General features: G+C 59.7%; 6 protein-coding genes across 6 annotated transcripts; 2 read left to right on the top strand and 4 right to left on the bottom strand.

Moving 5' to 3' along the window:
- Positions 1-980: 980 nt before the first annotated feature.
- On the bottom strand, positions 981-1,817 carry SCHCODRAFT_02620018 (uncharacterized protein). The gene is made up of 2 exons (XM_050344972.1): positions 1,592-1,817; positions 981-1,464 (listed from the first exon to the last, which is right to left on the bottom strand). Exon 2 carries the CDS (start codon positions 1,327-1,329, stop codon positions 1,162-1,164), a length of 168 nt encoding a protein of 55 aa, XP_050201305.1. The 5' UTR covers positions 1,330-1,464; positions 1,592-1,817; the 3' UTR covers positions 981-1,161.
- Positions 1,818-1,893: 76 nt separating this feature from the next.
- SCHCODRAFT_02495163 (uncharacterized protein) lies at positions 1,894-3,045 on the top strand (the record flags this gene model as incomplete). Its single annotated transcript, XM_003033455.2, has 6 exons — positions 1,894-1,980; positions 2,045-2,331; positions 2,415-2,437; positions 2,531-2,547; positions 2,608-2,751; positions 2,821-3,045. The coding sequence occupies 6 exons, from the start codon at positions 1,894-1,896 to the stop codon at positions 3,043-3,045; spliced, it is 783 nt and encodes a 260-aa protein (XP_003033501.2).
- Positions 3,046-4,549: 1,504 nt separating this feature from the next.
- SCHCODRAFT_02665961 (uncharacterized protein) lies at positions 4,550-8,809 on the bottom strand (the record flags this gene model as incomplete). Its single annotated transcript, XM_050346562.1, has 17 exons — positions 4,550-4,747; positions 4,807-4,912; positions 5,345-5,414; positions 5,466-5,546; positions 5,569-5,580; positions 5,661-5,783; positions 5,835-6,050; positions 6,309-6,492; positions 6,548-6,744; positions 6,802-6,935; positions 7,008-7,124; positions 7,192-7,258; positions 7,917-8,078; positions 8,235-8,236; positions 8,437-8,502; positions 8,550-8,656; positions 8,711-8,809. 17 exons carry the CDS (start codon positions 8,807-8,809, stop codon positions 4,550-4,552), a joined length of 1,941 nt encoding a protein of 646 aa, XP_050201304.1.
- On the bottom strand, positions 8,728-9,136 carry SCHCODRAFT_02620007 (uncharacterized protein). The gene has a single exon (XM_050344971.1). The coding sequence runs from the start codon at positions 9,040-9,042 to the stop codon at positions 8,800-8,802; it is 243 nt and encodes an 80-aa protein (XP_050201303.1). The 5' UTR covers positions 9,043-9,136; the 3' UTR covers positions 8,728-8,799.
- Positions 9,137-10,124: 988 nt separating this feature from the next.
- SCHCODRAFT_02573534 (uncharacterized protein) lies at positions 10,125-11,792 on the top strand (the record flags this gene model as incomplete). Its single annotated transcript, XM_003033454.2, has 7 exons — positions 10,125-10,503; positions 10,543-10,684; positions 10,736-10,760; positions 10,807-10,834; positions 10,885-11,053; positions 11,104-11,278; positions 11,454-11,792. The coding sequence occupies 7 exons, from the start codon at positions 10,125-10,127 to the stop codon at positions 11,790-11,792; spliced, it is 1,257 nt and encodes a 418-aa protein (XP_003033500.1).
- A 1,049-nt stretch (positions 11,793-12,841) lies between these two features.
- SCHCODRAFT_02620000 (uncharacterized protein) lies at positions 12,842-13,678 on the bottom strand. Its single transcript, XM_050344970.1, has 2 exons — positions 13,453-13,678; positions 12,842-13,325 (listed from the first exon to the last, which is right to left on the bottom strand). Exon 2 carries the CDS (start codon positions 13,188-13,190, stop codon positions 13,023-13,025), a length of 168 nt encoding a protein of 55 aa, XP_050201302.1. The 5' UTR covers positions 13,191-13,325; positions 13,453-13,678; the 3' UTR covers positions 12,842-13,022.
- Position 13,679: the final 1 nt, after the last annotated feature.

The raw sequence follows: 13,679 nt of genomic DNA, 5'->3' as shown, positions 1-13,679 counted from the left end.
GCGCTATATCATTTGTTTCTCCCGTCGTCTCATGGTCACTGTCGTCTCATGCTCGTTTTCTGCTTTCTCGTGCTCGCTTTCTGCTTTCTCGTGCTCGCTTTCTGCTTTCTCGTGCTTGTCTCTGCTTTCTCATACTTGTCTCTGCCTTCTCATGCTCACTGCAACTCCGTCTCTGACTCGAGATCTCGCCTCTGTCTTCGACTCGGGATCTCAGCTCCGTCTCCAAGTCTCGACGGATCCTTTACTCGCCACGCACCATCAACTCATCTTCTCAACATGAGTGCTTCGCCTTCTAGACATGGGCCCTTGACCTTCTCGACATGGGCCCTCGACCTTCTCAGCAAGAGCCGTCGACCTTCTCGACAAGAGCACTGTCCTTCTCATCCGCTCACATCCGTCTCAGCCCATCCAGCTCACCCCCTTGCCTCCTCATCTCCCCCATAGCCAGTCGTATCTCACTCATACTTACTCACAACTTACTCGTAGCTCACTCTTGTCTTTCTCGTAGCTCAGCTGTAGTATTTCTCATACTCGGGGGGAGGATGGGGAGCACATTGACCAGGCTGGTACTTATATTCTGCGGGGTCGTACGAGATGCAGGAACGAGACCACGGAATTTGCGAGTCGGGAGATCACGCAAGAGCAGGCCGTGATGCGGGAGAACAAGCCCGGGACTGGCCCAAAACTCGGCCGTGGCTCGAGCGGGCGGTGTACGTACACGGGAGTGATCCGTTGGCCTCGACGAGTCGGGAGATCAGTAGCGTAGTAGACGGTTAGTAGGGAGTAAGCTTGGCAGAGGAGAGTGACAGCGATAGTAAAATCGGTGGGGGAGGAGGTAGAGCAGACAGCCACCTGAAACCTTGTAGAGGGTGAGTAACAACCATGCCCTACCACCCCCAACTTGCCCGAGGTCGAACGGAGGACGCCGACGAGCTGCAGAATTTGTACAAGCGAGATGTCACGCTTTTGTGAGTTGAGGAGGGCACATAAAATCAGAGAGTGGAGGAATTGAGCAGTAAAGCCACAAATCATCTGGAATAGAGAGGGAGTACACATCCCGGGTAGTCCGAAGGCGCAAAACAAAGAATCTCGAAAAACGCGTTCGACAGCGATGGCACACGTCGTTTCTCAACTTTTCGCCCAAAATGGTAATCTCCCGGTTCAAGTTTCGCTGTGACGTGACAAGGGACGATGCGGGTCGCCGGCCGTCGACGGACGCGCGCAGGGCCTCGCACCACCACACCACGCCACGCCACCACGCCACTGGCCGACGACCATAAGAGCAAGAGCAGAGCGGGAAGCGCACAGCCACCCGCCCGCGGATCCCATGACGCACCCACCCCGGCCTCCCGCGCCGGCATCCGCGCGCTGCCCGCCCAACGGACGCGAGTGTTCCCTGCTTTGGCGGAGAGAGCGCGATCGTGACGTGCGAGTCGACTAGGTGCGTGCATCCAGCGACTGGGGCTCATCCGCCGACTAAGATGGAAGTAGGACGAGAGGACGGGAAGCACGAAATAAGCTTTCTAACCTTCAGTATCGACGCTGTTTGCGCAAGCGCTGTGACCGCCGTTGGCCGAAACGTCCTTGCCACCGCGACGAAGTCCTGTCCTCGTCGAAGCACCAGCAATCCGATGAGCGGGACGTCGACTCCCCTCACGTCGAGGACACTGTTCCACGTTTGCTAGGCTGCGCGGCGGCGAGGGTCGAGCATGGAGGCGTCTCCACTGACGCAGCGTCCTGCCCGTCCGCCAGCATGGTCGGTTCGGTTCGCCAGCGGGACAAGGGGGACGATGATCGGACTTGGTCACCCGGCGGCACTCGGAGGTCGCGCGCGCGCCGGCGCACGTAATTACGCACCTTCCCCTCCTCCTCCCCCACCCTCCGGGCCTACGTATGCCTTCGCACACCCTCCTGCGCTCCTCCCTCGCGCCCCTCCGCCGCCAGGTCGGCTCAGCGCGCCGTCATACCTCGTCCATTAACGTCAGTGTCACCTCCAAGGTGATAGCTCCCGCCGGTCGCTGATTACCGGCGCAATGCCGAACAGACCCTCCTCCAGGCGTTCAAGGATCCGTCATCGCCCTTCCACATTCGCCCGGGCGAGACGGGTCCCGCCTCGCCCGATGAAGAGCCAGCTGACGCGCCACACGACTCCCGAGCGACCGTGGATAAAGGCACGGACAGCCCGCCCTCGCATTCAGTGCGGCGGACCTCTCCCCGGGACGCGTCGCCAGCCTCTCTGGCCGAGGCTCGTGCGGCGCTCGTCGACCGCGGGTTTGACCCTGACGTCCTTTGGACGCAGAAGATCGTCTGGGGCGACCTCGATAGCTTTCAGTGCGTATGAACGACTTTATGACGCAGCTGCAGTAGGGTAGACGGCCAGGGCGAGCCGGGAGCTCACCTTTGCGCATTTACAGGCACGTCAACAATGTCCGTTACGGTACGTCTCTCCTCGTGTAGGGCACGGCCCGGGAGATTGTACGGCCTGCTTATTCCACGCCTGTCTCTTCCTGCACTCGACGCCGGAATGCAGTGCGATTCTTCGAGACGGTTCGTGGAGTTGCTGTACCCTCGTCACCGCATACTCACAGGCCGTGTGATCACCTGCAGTCCCGGATCCACTGGATGTCGACCTTCGGAGAGCGCTTCGGCGGCCCGTCTGCCGCAGAGGCGCTGCTCAAGGGCAAGGGCGTCTCGTTGATCCTCAAGTCCATCCAGGTCAACTTCAGGCGGCCCGTGACGCATCCCGACACGGTTAGTGTCTCCCTCGTGATATGCACGTCGTATCTAGCGAGCTCATTGCACGTCCGCCCTGGTCTCTAGCTCATTGTGGCGCACAAACCGCATCGGCCCGCCTCGACTGAATTGGCAGCGGATGCGACACACCTGCACCTACGTGCCTCGGCATATTCCCTGAACCAGCGAGCGTTCGTTGCCCACGCCGAGGAAGTTGTCGTGTGGTACGACTACGACAGGCTGAAGAAGTGCACGCCCGAGCAAGGTTTGCTCAATGCGGTCTGGGCGACTGCGGGAAAGCGGCGAAATTGAGGGTTTTGGAGTGGGGGCTTGACCACCGACGCGGTACTTCCATTTTCTCGTCGAGTTGTCGGTGGGAGGTCCGTCTCGGGCGGTGCGCTCCTCATCGTCCCTTGCGGTCCGCTCACGACGGTTCCCAGACCAAATCGACGATTGCTGTCGCTGCGACACCCCCACGGCGTCGTCTACACATTCAACGCGATTGCGCGATGAGAGTGTGGAGGGTGTAGACGGGGAGGGCGGTGGAGAGGGAGGGGACGAGCACGCACGGAGGTGGGGAGACGCGCGGCGAGGATAGCAACAGAGCGAATGTGTAGCGTATAGACAATAGAAGACGCAGTTTTGCACCCCCTCGAGCGTGAACTTGGTCGCGAGGATGAGCGCTCCCGCCGCGCTCTCAAGCCCTCCCCTCGCACCCCCTCGCCCTCCCTCCGCAAGTAGAGGCCCGTTCACGATGTTATCTTGTGCTCACACCTCGCACTCACACCTCGCTTTGGACTCGGCAACGGTCTTTCATTGAATATCTACCACAGAAGTCCTACCTACAATTTCCCCAGCGTCCTCCACCCTTCCCCTTTGTCCCCAGACCATCCCTTACCCCACCAGACAGCCCCCTCACTCGGGGAGGTTCCTCGGGTCGGTGAGCAGACGTGCTCGAAGGGTGAGCGAACGTGACAAGACCACGCACCCACCAGCCATGCCCTTTCCCTCCCTTCCCCCCATACCCCCTCCGACCGCACGAAACATCGCTCATGACCTTCCGCGACGCGAAAGTCGATATACCGACGTGGCCTCGTCGCCGCACTGTCCTTCGTCGCTCGACGGACGCGGGGAGGGAGGGAGGGAAGAGGGGAGGTTGAAGAAGCGTTAGCCGCGCACGCAGAGGGGGATAAGGGCACCTGTACAGCTCCCGACCGTCTCCGAAATCCTTCGCTCGCGCTCGAACCCGCTCGGAGAGCTCAACGCCGATAGGCGCCGTCGCGCGCCCGGGCGGAAGCGCGCTCTCCCCCTCCCTCCTCCCTCCCTACCCAACGGCGCCTCCGACCCTCCCTCCCTGCTCCCCATCGTCAACTCACTCATCCGCGTCGTCTCCCTGCGTCTCAAGCCCCGTCCCCGCGAGCTTTCCTGTTTTTCCCCACCCTCCCTTCGCACCCCTCCCTACCCCCCTCCATCCCCCCCCCTCGCAAGCGCACCACCCGCGGCGACAACGGCCGAGATCGAAGGGGCGCGTCTCGACGTCGTACCTCGGTGTCCTTCTCCTTCACGGCCGACCTACAAGCCCGTCAGCCACAAAACATCAAGCGCGAAGGAAGGGGGGAAGTGCCCTCCCCCCGCACCCCTACCTCGCTGCCGTCGCGCACCTCTCCCCGGTTTCCCAGGCTTGAAAATCGCGTGCAGAGGGTGCGCGTCGTCGTCGTTGGGTGCGGGGTGAAGGGAATGTGGGAGAGTCGAGGGGGGTAGGGATTTTATATGAGCGAGGAGGGGGAGGAAGGGAGGAGGGAGGAGGGAGGGACGGTTACTCACCCTCTTCGTGCTCGTCGTCGAGGGGGCTCGCCCGTGCTTCAGGAAGTTTGAGGTCGATATAAATCCGGCCTCTGAGAGATTGGGGCATGAGGGAAAAGGGTGGAGGGGAAGATCCCCCACCCCCGTCGCATCCTTCGCCGAGGGAACCCCGCGCGTGTCTCCGACGGCTCGCACTCGCGAAAAGAATTGTCTATAGAGAGGTCAGCATGCGCCTCTTGTTTCACGGCATTACGACGCGCAGGGATGTACGCAGCGGGGGAGGGGGGAGGGATGAAGGGAGGAGAGGGGAGGGATGAAGGGGGGAGGGGATGAGGAGGGCATCTCACCCTCTTCGCGTTCTTCGTGGAGGTAGTTCCTGCGTACCTTCAGCACTTCACGGTACGGCCAAAAACCCAATCTCAATGGGTCAGGGCGTCTCTCCAGTCGAAGGGGAGGGGGGTGGAGGTCGGAGTCCCCCACCCTCGTCGCGTATTTCGACGAGCGAGCACGCGCTCGCCATTCCGGCGGCTCAGACTCGTCGAGTCATCGTCTCGCAAGAGGTCAGTGTGTGATTCTAGGTGCGCAGGAGAGACCACTCACCCCTCACGCAAGCTCACCCGCTACGCTCGAGACGCCGTCACCCTCCTTCTCGCACTCAACGTCGCCGGCGTCTTGTACACGGACTGTTGACAAATCACACGCGCGCCTTCAGCGCTTCAAGCTTGGCGACGTTCCGCTGATGAAGGGGTCAGCGGGTGGTCAAGAGAAGGGGGTGGGGAGGGTACCCCACCCTCGCCGACAACCTTACCGAGGCCCCGCGTGCTTCCGGCGGTCACTCAGCGGCCTAGGTGGCGTCGAAGAGGACGTCAGATGCATCTCTGTGGCTGTATCAGTGGCGGTCAAGTAGAAAAAAGGTAGCAAAGACATACCGACTCGGGTCGAAATATCGACCTGCACGACCTCAAAGGAAGTGGAGGGGGTAGCGATACCCCTGCCCCTCGTCGCGCAGCCTAGCGCGGCAAGTTCGCGCACCTACCTCGGTCACTAATTCACGACGGATAATCGGTCAAGGGATCAGTACGCGCTGGGGGGATGACGGGAATAGGTAGGAAGGTCAAACTCACATAACAAGGCCTTTGCGAGGGAGGATACCCCTCCCTCGCCGCATTTCTCCTCTTGAAGCCCCGCGCACGCCTCCGGCGGCTTCCCAGTAGCCGAAATGGCGCTTAAGAAGGGCATACGTAGACCTAGATGACATTATTAGCCACAGCCAAGCGACCGTGATAGAAGGGACGTACTTCTCGAGGGAGAGTAGCCCTCCCTCGCCGCATCTAGAAAACCCCTCGCGCACCTTCGGCGGCTTGCGGCCAGCGAGAAAGGCGGTGCAAAAACGGGGGTCAAAGGTTCCCCGGCGCGCTTATCGAGAGGCAGCGGAGGGTGCCCAACCCTCGTCGCAGCCTTCGCCGAGAGACCCTCCGCATGCCTCCGGCGGCTCGGGGTCAGCAGAAACTCGCCTGACAAGGGTTCAGCATGTTTTCAAGCAAAGTCCAAATAAATAGCGGCACGTACCAGGGTTTTACCGTCGTTTTATCGACGAGAGCGGAGGGTTGAGGGGTCTGGTTTTGCTCTGAGACATCTTGCTTAACATCCGGATTGCGGGAATGCGGCGTATAGCACGCTCGGTCGTCGCCTCAGACTTACGAAAACCAGACGAAAGGGTCAGCATCGAAGGAAAGAAGAGGGTGGTACCCCACCCTCGCCGCATTACTCACCTAGAATACCCCACGCACGCCTCCGGCGGCTCGGGGTCGGCGTAAAATGCCCCAAAGGTGGGGGCCATAGCGGCCCGACGTCGGGGTAGAGAAGGAGGAAGGGGAGGGTGCCCCACCCTCGTCGCATCCTTCGCCGAGGGACCCCGCGCGTGCCTCCGGCGGCTCGGGGTCTGCAGAAAATCGTCTGAAAAGGGGTCAGTAAGCACGCTTCGTAGTTCAAACACAAGGAGGGTACTCACGGCCTTTTCAGTCGGCATGGGGGTCGAGAAATAAGGACCTTGCTTAACATTCAGATTGCGTGAAGGTTGGCTTACGACGCCCCTCTGCTGCCGTCGTGCCGGTGGCTGCATTCGAGATTCGATCAAGGGGTCAGCAGTGAGGGAACATGAAATTAAACCCCCAAATTCGCCGAGTGTTTCGACGATGTCGATACTATCTATGAAGTGGTCAGCCCCCGCGTGTACGGTACAACAGGCAGGGGTCAACAACGAACCCAATCGACCATATTTCGCTCTCTCACGGCGATTGCGACTCAGTGGAATGATTTGCAAGGGGTATCCCCGTCGCGTCGTCCGACGAGGGTGCGTACGCAGGGCTCCAGCGGTCGGAGCCACACCAAAAATTTGCCTATCAAGGGGTCAGCTTGCATCTGATATAGCGGGTACCGGGTCGTAATCTTGAAAAAGAAGGTAAGCTCACTGGTCAAGCGTCTCGCCTGCGATAGCGAGACCTTGCCTCCGGTTACTTGGGGGGTCCACGGACGAGGACGAGGGGGTCGCGTACCCCTTCTCGTCGTTGTGCAAAGCCTGGTCGAGTCTAGACCGTGGTCAGCGGCTGTAGGCGATGGTAAAGGTATCGACTCGCTTTGTGGGACGACGAGGACGCCGTCTCGTCGTCTTGGGCGGCGGGGGAAAGCGGGGAGATGAGCGTGAGCCGGTGTTGTAAGCAGTCTGTGGACGCTGTTAGCACGTGCCATGACGACGAGGGCCGCGAACTCACCGTACAGCGTGGCTAAGGGTACTCCTGCGTCGTTGAGAGCGTTGGGTAAGTGAGGGAGTCGGTCGCTCTCGCATTGAGCGCGGCCCACGAGACGCGGCGGCGCGTGTTCTCGCTCGCAGTGCAGCGACACCGCGGGCTACGGCGCCGGAAGATGGTGGAGGGTGGTAGTAGGAATGAATTTTGAGGCGTCGACAACATCTGGCTCGTCATCTACGAAGGTCATCAGCAGTCGTGAACATGAGAGAAGGCACCGACGACGGACCTTGCGAGCGCGAAAGCTAAGCGCCGGGTAAGACCGACGTCGAGGCTGCGCTAGACAGCTCGCCATTGCCGCTGTCGTCGCTGGCTCTGGTGTAGAAGGCCGGAGGTCGTCGAGTCCATCGCCCTCGCGCTCTCCTCCGGCCTGTATGACTACACCTCCTGCAACAACAAGGACAGTCCCAATGCTCAGGCGTCGACGACCCCTCACCGCTGACGCAGTCCTACCTTCGCGATCCGGCAGGGACGTCGACCCCCGTAAATCCCGAGAGCGCCCGAGACGCGGAGCGAGCCCGCTGCTGCACAACGCGTCAGACTCGGTCATCGAGTGAGGAGCGAGTAAGGGCGTACCGTTATGAGGATGATTGAGCATGGTTAAGACGCGTTTGGTGTCGATTGATGGTGCGCGTTCGAAATGGGTCGAGGCGTGGCGTGATGACGATAGGGCTAGGAATGCACGACAATCAGTAGTCGTACGGAATGGGGAGTCAACGTGCTCGTTCAGATAGTAGACTGTATAGAAAAGTCAAGAAACAGTGGACTGAAGAAAGAGTGAATGAAATGAGAGACGTACCATTCGAAACAAAGCGGGCAAAACGGCGGGCTATGAATATAATAGTCAGTAAAGTGAGAGCTGCAAAGTGGAGGAACAATGCTTACGAAGGGGACGACTAGATCGACAGTCAGAAGTGTCAGAAGAGGAGGAGGGAGAGATAGGAGGGAGGTGCTGGATGCTGGAATAGACGGCAGAACACGCCGCCTCTTATACCCTCCTCGACGGCAGCACGCCGCGCCCCGCTTCCGCAAAACTTCCAGACCCAAGTCCGCCATCACCGGAAGGAGACCTCGGCGGTCCGCGACCGAGACCTACCGAGCAAAAGTCGGAAGATTGGGGGGAATGAGCGCGCCCGGCGCGCGCACTCTTTTCCGCCTATCCCTGCGTGAATGTCAGTCAGATCTCGGCGAAAAATATTCCAGACGTACCTCTTCGGCGACGGAAGGCCGGACCCGGGCCGACGTAGGGCGGGGCTCGGGTGCGGTAGACCCTTTCTTGCGCGGTGTGCCCCTGCGCGTTCAAGTCGTTCAAGTCGCTAACGACGCGTTCAGCGCTCAGAAAAGAGCAGCAGAGGGTGCGCGGAGGGTACACGAGGCTGGGGGTGACGCGTGACAGGGCTGAGACCCCGCGAGGAGGAGGGGGACAGGCAGGAAAAGTCGACCTCTGCAAGATCAAGTCCTATCTCCATTCGGCAGGCTTTGAGCTGCTCGTAAAGCAGCGTGTCGTCGGCGCGCTTCCAAACCCGGTGAAGCACATCCCAAAATTCAGGCCCAGTATGCGGCACGTGTCCGCGACGCTGTCTACTTGTCGTGTCGTGTCGCCGAGTGGGGTAGGGCCGTGCCATGGGTGTATGCCGCTCAACCCGCCAAGGTGAAGTGGCGAGTCGGCCTCGAGCGTGGCGCGGCCTCCGTCGCCGCGCATAAAAGTTCGGGCGGTTTGATGGCGCCCAGATCCCCGCGTCTGGGGTCGTGAATGAGCCGAAAACCGGGAGGGGACGAACGGGGAGGAGAAGGGTCGGACAGGATATCCGCCATGTACACAGGTCGGATGGCGTTCGTCGCGGGTCTTGACGTCGTCAAGATGTTGGGGAATTCATCCGTGGCGCGCGGGGGGTGGCTGAGAGGCTGGCGACGTGGCGGTACCGGCGATGTGATTCTTGGGTTGGCAAGAAAGGTTCTTGTGCACAGGGAGCGCGGGAGAGCGAGGCTGCGTCCGAAGCCCCAATATCTCATAGTATAGTATTACTACCAAGTATATATGTACTTCTTTTTGTCAGTACTGGCGTCGGACATTGGAATTTGGACTTACCGGGTGCGACGCCACATGCTCAGTTCTTCAATTACCCCCCGAGACATCCTGATGCCATGCAGCTCTATCCAGAGTGCGGAGACGCGTACTGTAGGATACATCCTTCGAAAGCATTCCCCACTGATTTCATTGAATTTAGTTCGTACATCCCGTATCGACGTACCGGGAGAAGGTCGGCATACATCTGCACACCCCGACCTTCATAGTACCGATATTCCCTGACCTCGCCTCGGTCTCGCCCTCAACTTCTCAAGCTACACCTTGAGCATCGCACAAAGTGCCATAGAACCTTGTGAGAACCATCGGTGGCATTCTGGTAATGGGGGATAGGTGTCGTAGGCTGCTGCGCGCTGTCCCACGATGACTTGACTGATTCTGAGAGATCCCGAAGTGAGGGAGATGGTAAAGCTCGAGGATAAGGGCTTATAGCAGAGGAAAATCCGACGCCGTCGTTGACATCGCGGGGGACTACGTGGATGCATGGGAAACGAGATGAGCGCGCGGGGGAAGAGCGGTCGGCAATTGCCGATGCGCGGGAAAGCGGGGCGGGCGCCGGGCGCCTATCTGGGCGCTTGTTGTCTCCGACCATCACCACCGTCACCCGACGGGCCCTGGCTATTGTTCTCGAGAGCGGCGCGTCGGAGGGGGCAGAACGAGGATTTGAGGTCTGAGTGTCTGCGGGCCCCTCGGATGAAATGGAATCGTGTTCTGGAGTCTCCGACTGCAGCAAACCACTGAGAATCAATATTCAGCTTCGTGAGGACGATGTGCACGACGAAGAGGTAGGTGTCGGGGAGCCTATTGTGCTCGATTCGGTAAGCTTTCAGGGTCTGCGGGCGGTCTCGGCGCACGTTCTCCGTGCCGCGGCCGCGTTGAATTGGCGAGTTGCTGCTCTCCGTCTCCCTTCACGTCCCGCCGTCGGACGATTTCGCCGCCGCCTCCAGACGCCGCGCGCCACGTTCTCCGACCCCGGAGAACGTCGCGTCTTTGATTCTGCCAACATCCCGGCGGCGGTGTTCCCGCGCACGTGGAATTCTGGGCCTGCGCGGACGCCGCCGTGGCAACTTGTTCAAGGTGCGCTCTTCCTCGTGCGATGTTTTCGATTTCGCTCAGTCGTCGGACAGCTTCCCCGCCACCGTCTACGTCCTTCCCTCTGCCGCGCGTCGTCTTTCAACGCCCAGCATGGTCTGTTCCGCGCACAAGTCGGCCTAGGCGATGAGTATACAGAAATTCGCTCGCCGAGCGGGCTAATCCGGTACGAGATCGCGTCCTGGATATCTGCCTCTCGATTCTAACAACCACTAAGGCCTTCTCTCCTCTCTACACGCCACGTACGGTTCGAATACCCACGACGCGCTCAAAGCCCTCAAGCAATAGATTTTCGTCCGCCGAGCCAGTAAATCCGGTACGTGCTCTCTTCCCAACCTTGTTCCCGCTGCTGACATTTGCACGTAGACTCGCTCGCTGCGCGCCAGGTTTTGTCGCTGCACCTCACGCCTGATCGTCGCATTCCACGCCACCAGGACGTCTGGGACACCACTTATTCCACAAACGCACACCAAGACGGCTCAAGCGCTCGAAGCGCTGAAGCAATGGATCTTCTTCCGCCGAGCGGGTATATACGGTACGTGCTCGCTTCCTAAACGCGTTTCCGCCGCTGACTTTTCCGCGCAGACTCGCTCGCTGCGGCCAGGCCTTCCCTCCGCACGCCACACCTCATCGTTGCGTTCCCCGCCTCATCGTCGCATTCCACGCTACTAGAACGCCTCAGACATCACTTCGTTCACAACGGCTCGAGTGCTACAAGCGCCGAAGCAATGCATTTGCGTCCGCGGAGCGGGTTATTAAGGTGCGTGGGCGTTTTCGTAGATGTTGGGAAGACGCTTACAAAGTGACAGAACGCGGCGACGAAGTTCCAGGCGCTCGTGTGCCTCGCCAAGTCCCGAAGCAACGCATGATCGTTCGGCGAGCGGCGCTTCAAGCCCTTTTTCCTCGTATTTCCGACCGCATTCCTGTCCTTCCAGACATGCTCGACAGAAGCCTACGCCTTTGCGCGGCCTTCCCACATCCCCGACCACTCGACCGCGCTTATGACGCTCCCAACACTTCTTTGCAACCTCGGCAGCGCTGTCAAGAGCCATCTCAATGCGCTCCTACCTGCCTCCCTCCCTCACGACCTCCCCGAGCGTCGAAGCAACGTATCGCCGTCCGCCGAGCAGCCTAATAGCGTCCCATCAACGTATTTGAGACTGCGAGAGTCCCCGAGTCCCCCGAGCACCGCCTCAAGTCGTGAAGCAACGTATCAATGCCCCGCGAGCGAGAGGATTGTTTCTGCACTTCCTGTCTTTGTCTGTACTTCATAGCATCGCTCTTACTCACTGCTCCCGTCTTCTCGGTGTATTTACTGCTGTCTCATTGTACTTTGCTATCTCGCGCTATATCATTTGTTTCTCCCGTCGTCTCATGGTCACTGTCGTCTCATGCTCGTTTTCTGCTTTCTCGTGCTCGCTTTCTGCTTTCTCGTGCTCGCTTTCTGCTTTCTCGTGCTTGTCTCTGCTTTCTCATACTTGTCTCTGCCTTCTCATGCTCACTGCAACTCCGTCTCTGACTCGAGATCTCGCCTCTGTCTTCGACTCGGGATCTCAGCTCCGTCTCCAAGTCTCGACGGATCCTTTACTCGCCACGCACCATCAACTCATCTTCTCAACATGAGTGCTTCGCCTTCTAGACATGGGCCCTTGACCTTCTCGACATGGGCCCTCGACCTTCTCAGCAAGAGCCGTCGACCTTCTCGACAAGAGCACTGTCCTTCTCATCCGCTCACATCCGTCTCAGCCCATCCAGCTCACCCCCTTGCCTCCTCATCTCCCCCATAGCCAGTCGTATCTCACTCATACTTACTCACAACTTACTCGTAGCTCACTCTTGTCTTTCTCGTAGCTCAGCTGTAGTATTTCTCATACTCGGGGGGAGGATGGGGAGCACATTGACCAGGCTGGTACTTATATTCTGCGGGGTCGTACGAGATGCAGGAACGAGACCACGGAATTTGCGAGTCGGGAGATCACGCAAGAGCAGGCCGTGATGCGGGAGAACAAGCCCGGGACTGGCCCAAAACTCGGCCGTGGCTCGAGCGGGCGGTGTACGTACACGGGAGTGATCCGTTGGCCTCGACGAGTCGGGAGATCAGTAGCGTAGTAGACGGTTAGTAGGGAGTAAGCTTGGCAGAGGAGAGTGACAGCGATAGTAAAATCGGTGGGGGAGGAGGTAGAGCAGACAGCCACCTGAAACCTTGTAGAGGGTGAGTAACAACCATGCCCTACCACCCCCAACTTGCCCGAGGTCGAACGGAGGACGCCGACGAGCTGCAGAATTTGTACAAGCGAGATGTCACGCTTTTGTGAGTTGAGGAGGGCACATAAAATCAGAGAGTGGAGGAATTGAGCAGTAAAGCCACAAATCATCTGGAATAGAGAGGGAGTACACATCCCGGGTAGTCCGAAGGCGCAAAACAAAGAATCTCGAAAAACGCGTTCGACAGCGATGGCACACGTCGTTTCTCAACTTTTCGCCCAAAATGGTAATCTCCCGGTTCAAGTTTCGCTGTGACGTGACAAGGGACGATGCGGGTCGCCGGCCGTCGACGGACGCGCGCAGGGCCTCGCACCACCACACCACGCCACGCCACCACGCCACTGGCCGACGACCATAAGAGCAAGAGCAGAGCGGGAAGCGCACAGCCACCCGCCCGCGGATCCCATGACGCACCCACCCCGGCCTCCCGCGCCGGCATCCGCGCGCTGCCCGCCCAACGGACGCGAGTGTTCCCTGCTTTGGCGGAGAGAGCGCGATCGTGACGTGCGAGTCGACTAGGTGCGTGCATCCAGCGACTGGGGCTCATCCGCCGACTAAGATGGAAGTAGGACGAGAGGACGGGAAGCACGAAATAAGCTTTCTAACCTTCAGTATCGACGCTGTTTGCGCAAGCGCTGTGACCGCCGTTGGCCGAAACGTCCTTGCCACCGCGACGAAGTCCTGTCCTCGTCGAAGCACCAGCAATCCGATGAGCGGGACGTCGACTCCCCTCACGTCGAGGACACTGTTCCACGTTTGCTAGGCTGCGCGGCGGCGAGGGTCGAGCATGGAGGCGTCTCCACTGACGCAGCGTCCTGCCCGTCCGCCAGCATGGTCGGTTCGGTTCGCCAGCGGGACAAGGGGGACGATGATCGGACTTGGTCACCCGGCGGCAC

This window comes from Schizophyllum commune (assembly GCF_000143185.2).
Source record: "Schizophyllum commune H4-8 unplaced genomic scaffold SCHCOscaffold_4, whole genome shotgun sequence".
NCBI classification, from domain to species: domain Eukaryota; kingdom Fungi; phylum Basidiomycota; class Agaricomycetes; order Agaricales; family Schizophyllaceae; genus Schizophyllum; species Schizophyllum commune.
Note: the sequence above shows the minus strand (reverse complement) of the source record. Positions and strands in the feature narration are given on the sequence as shown.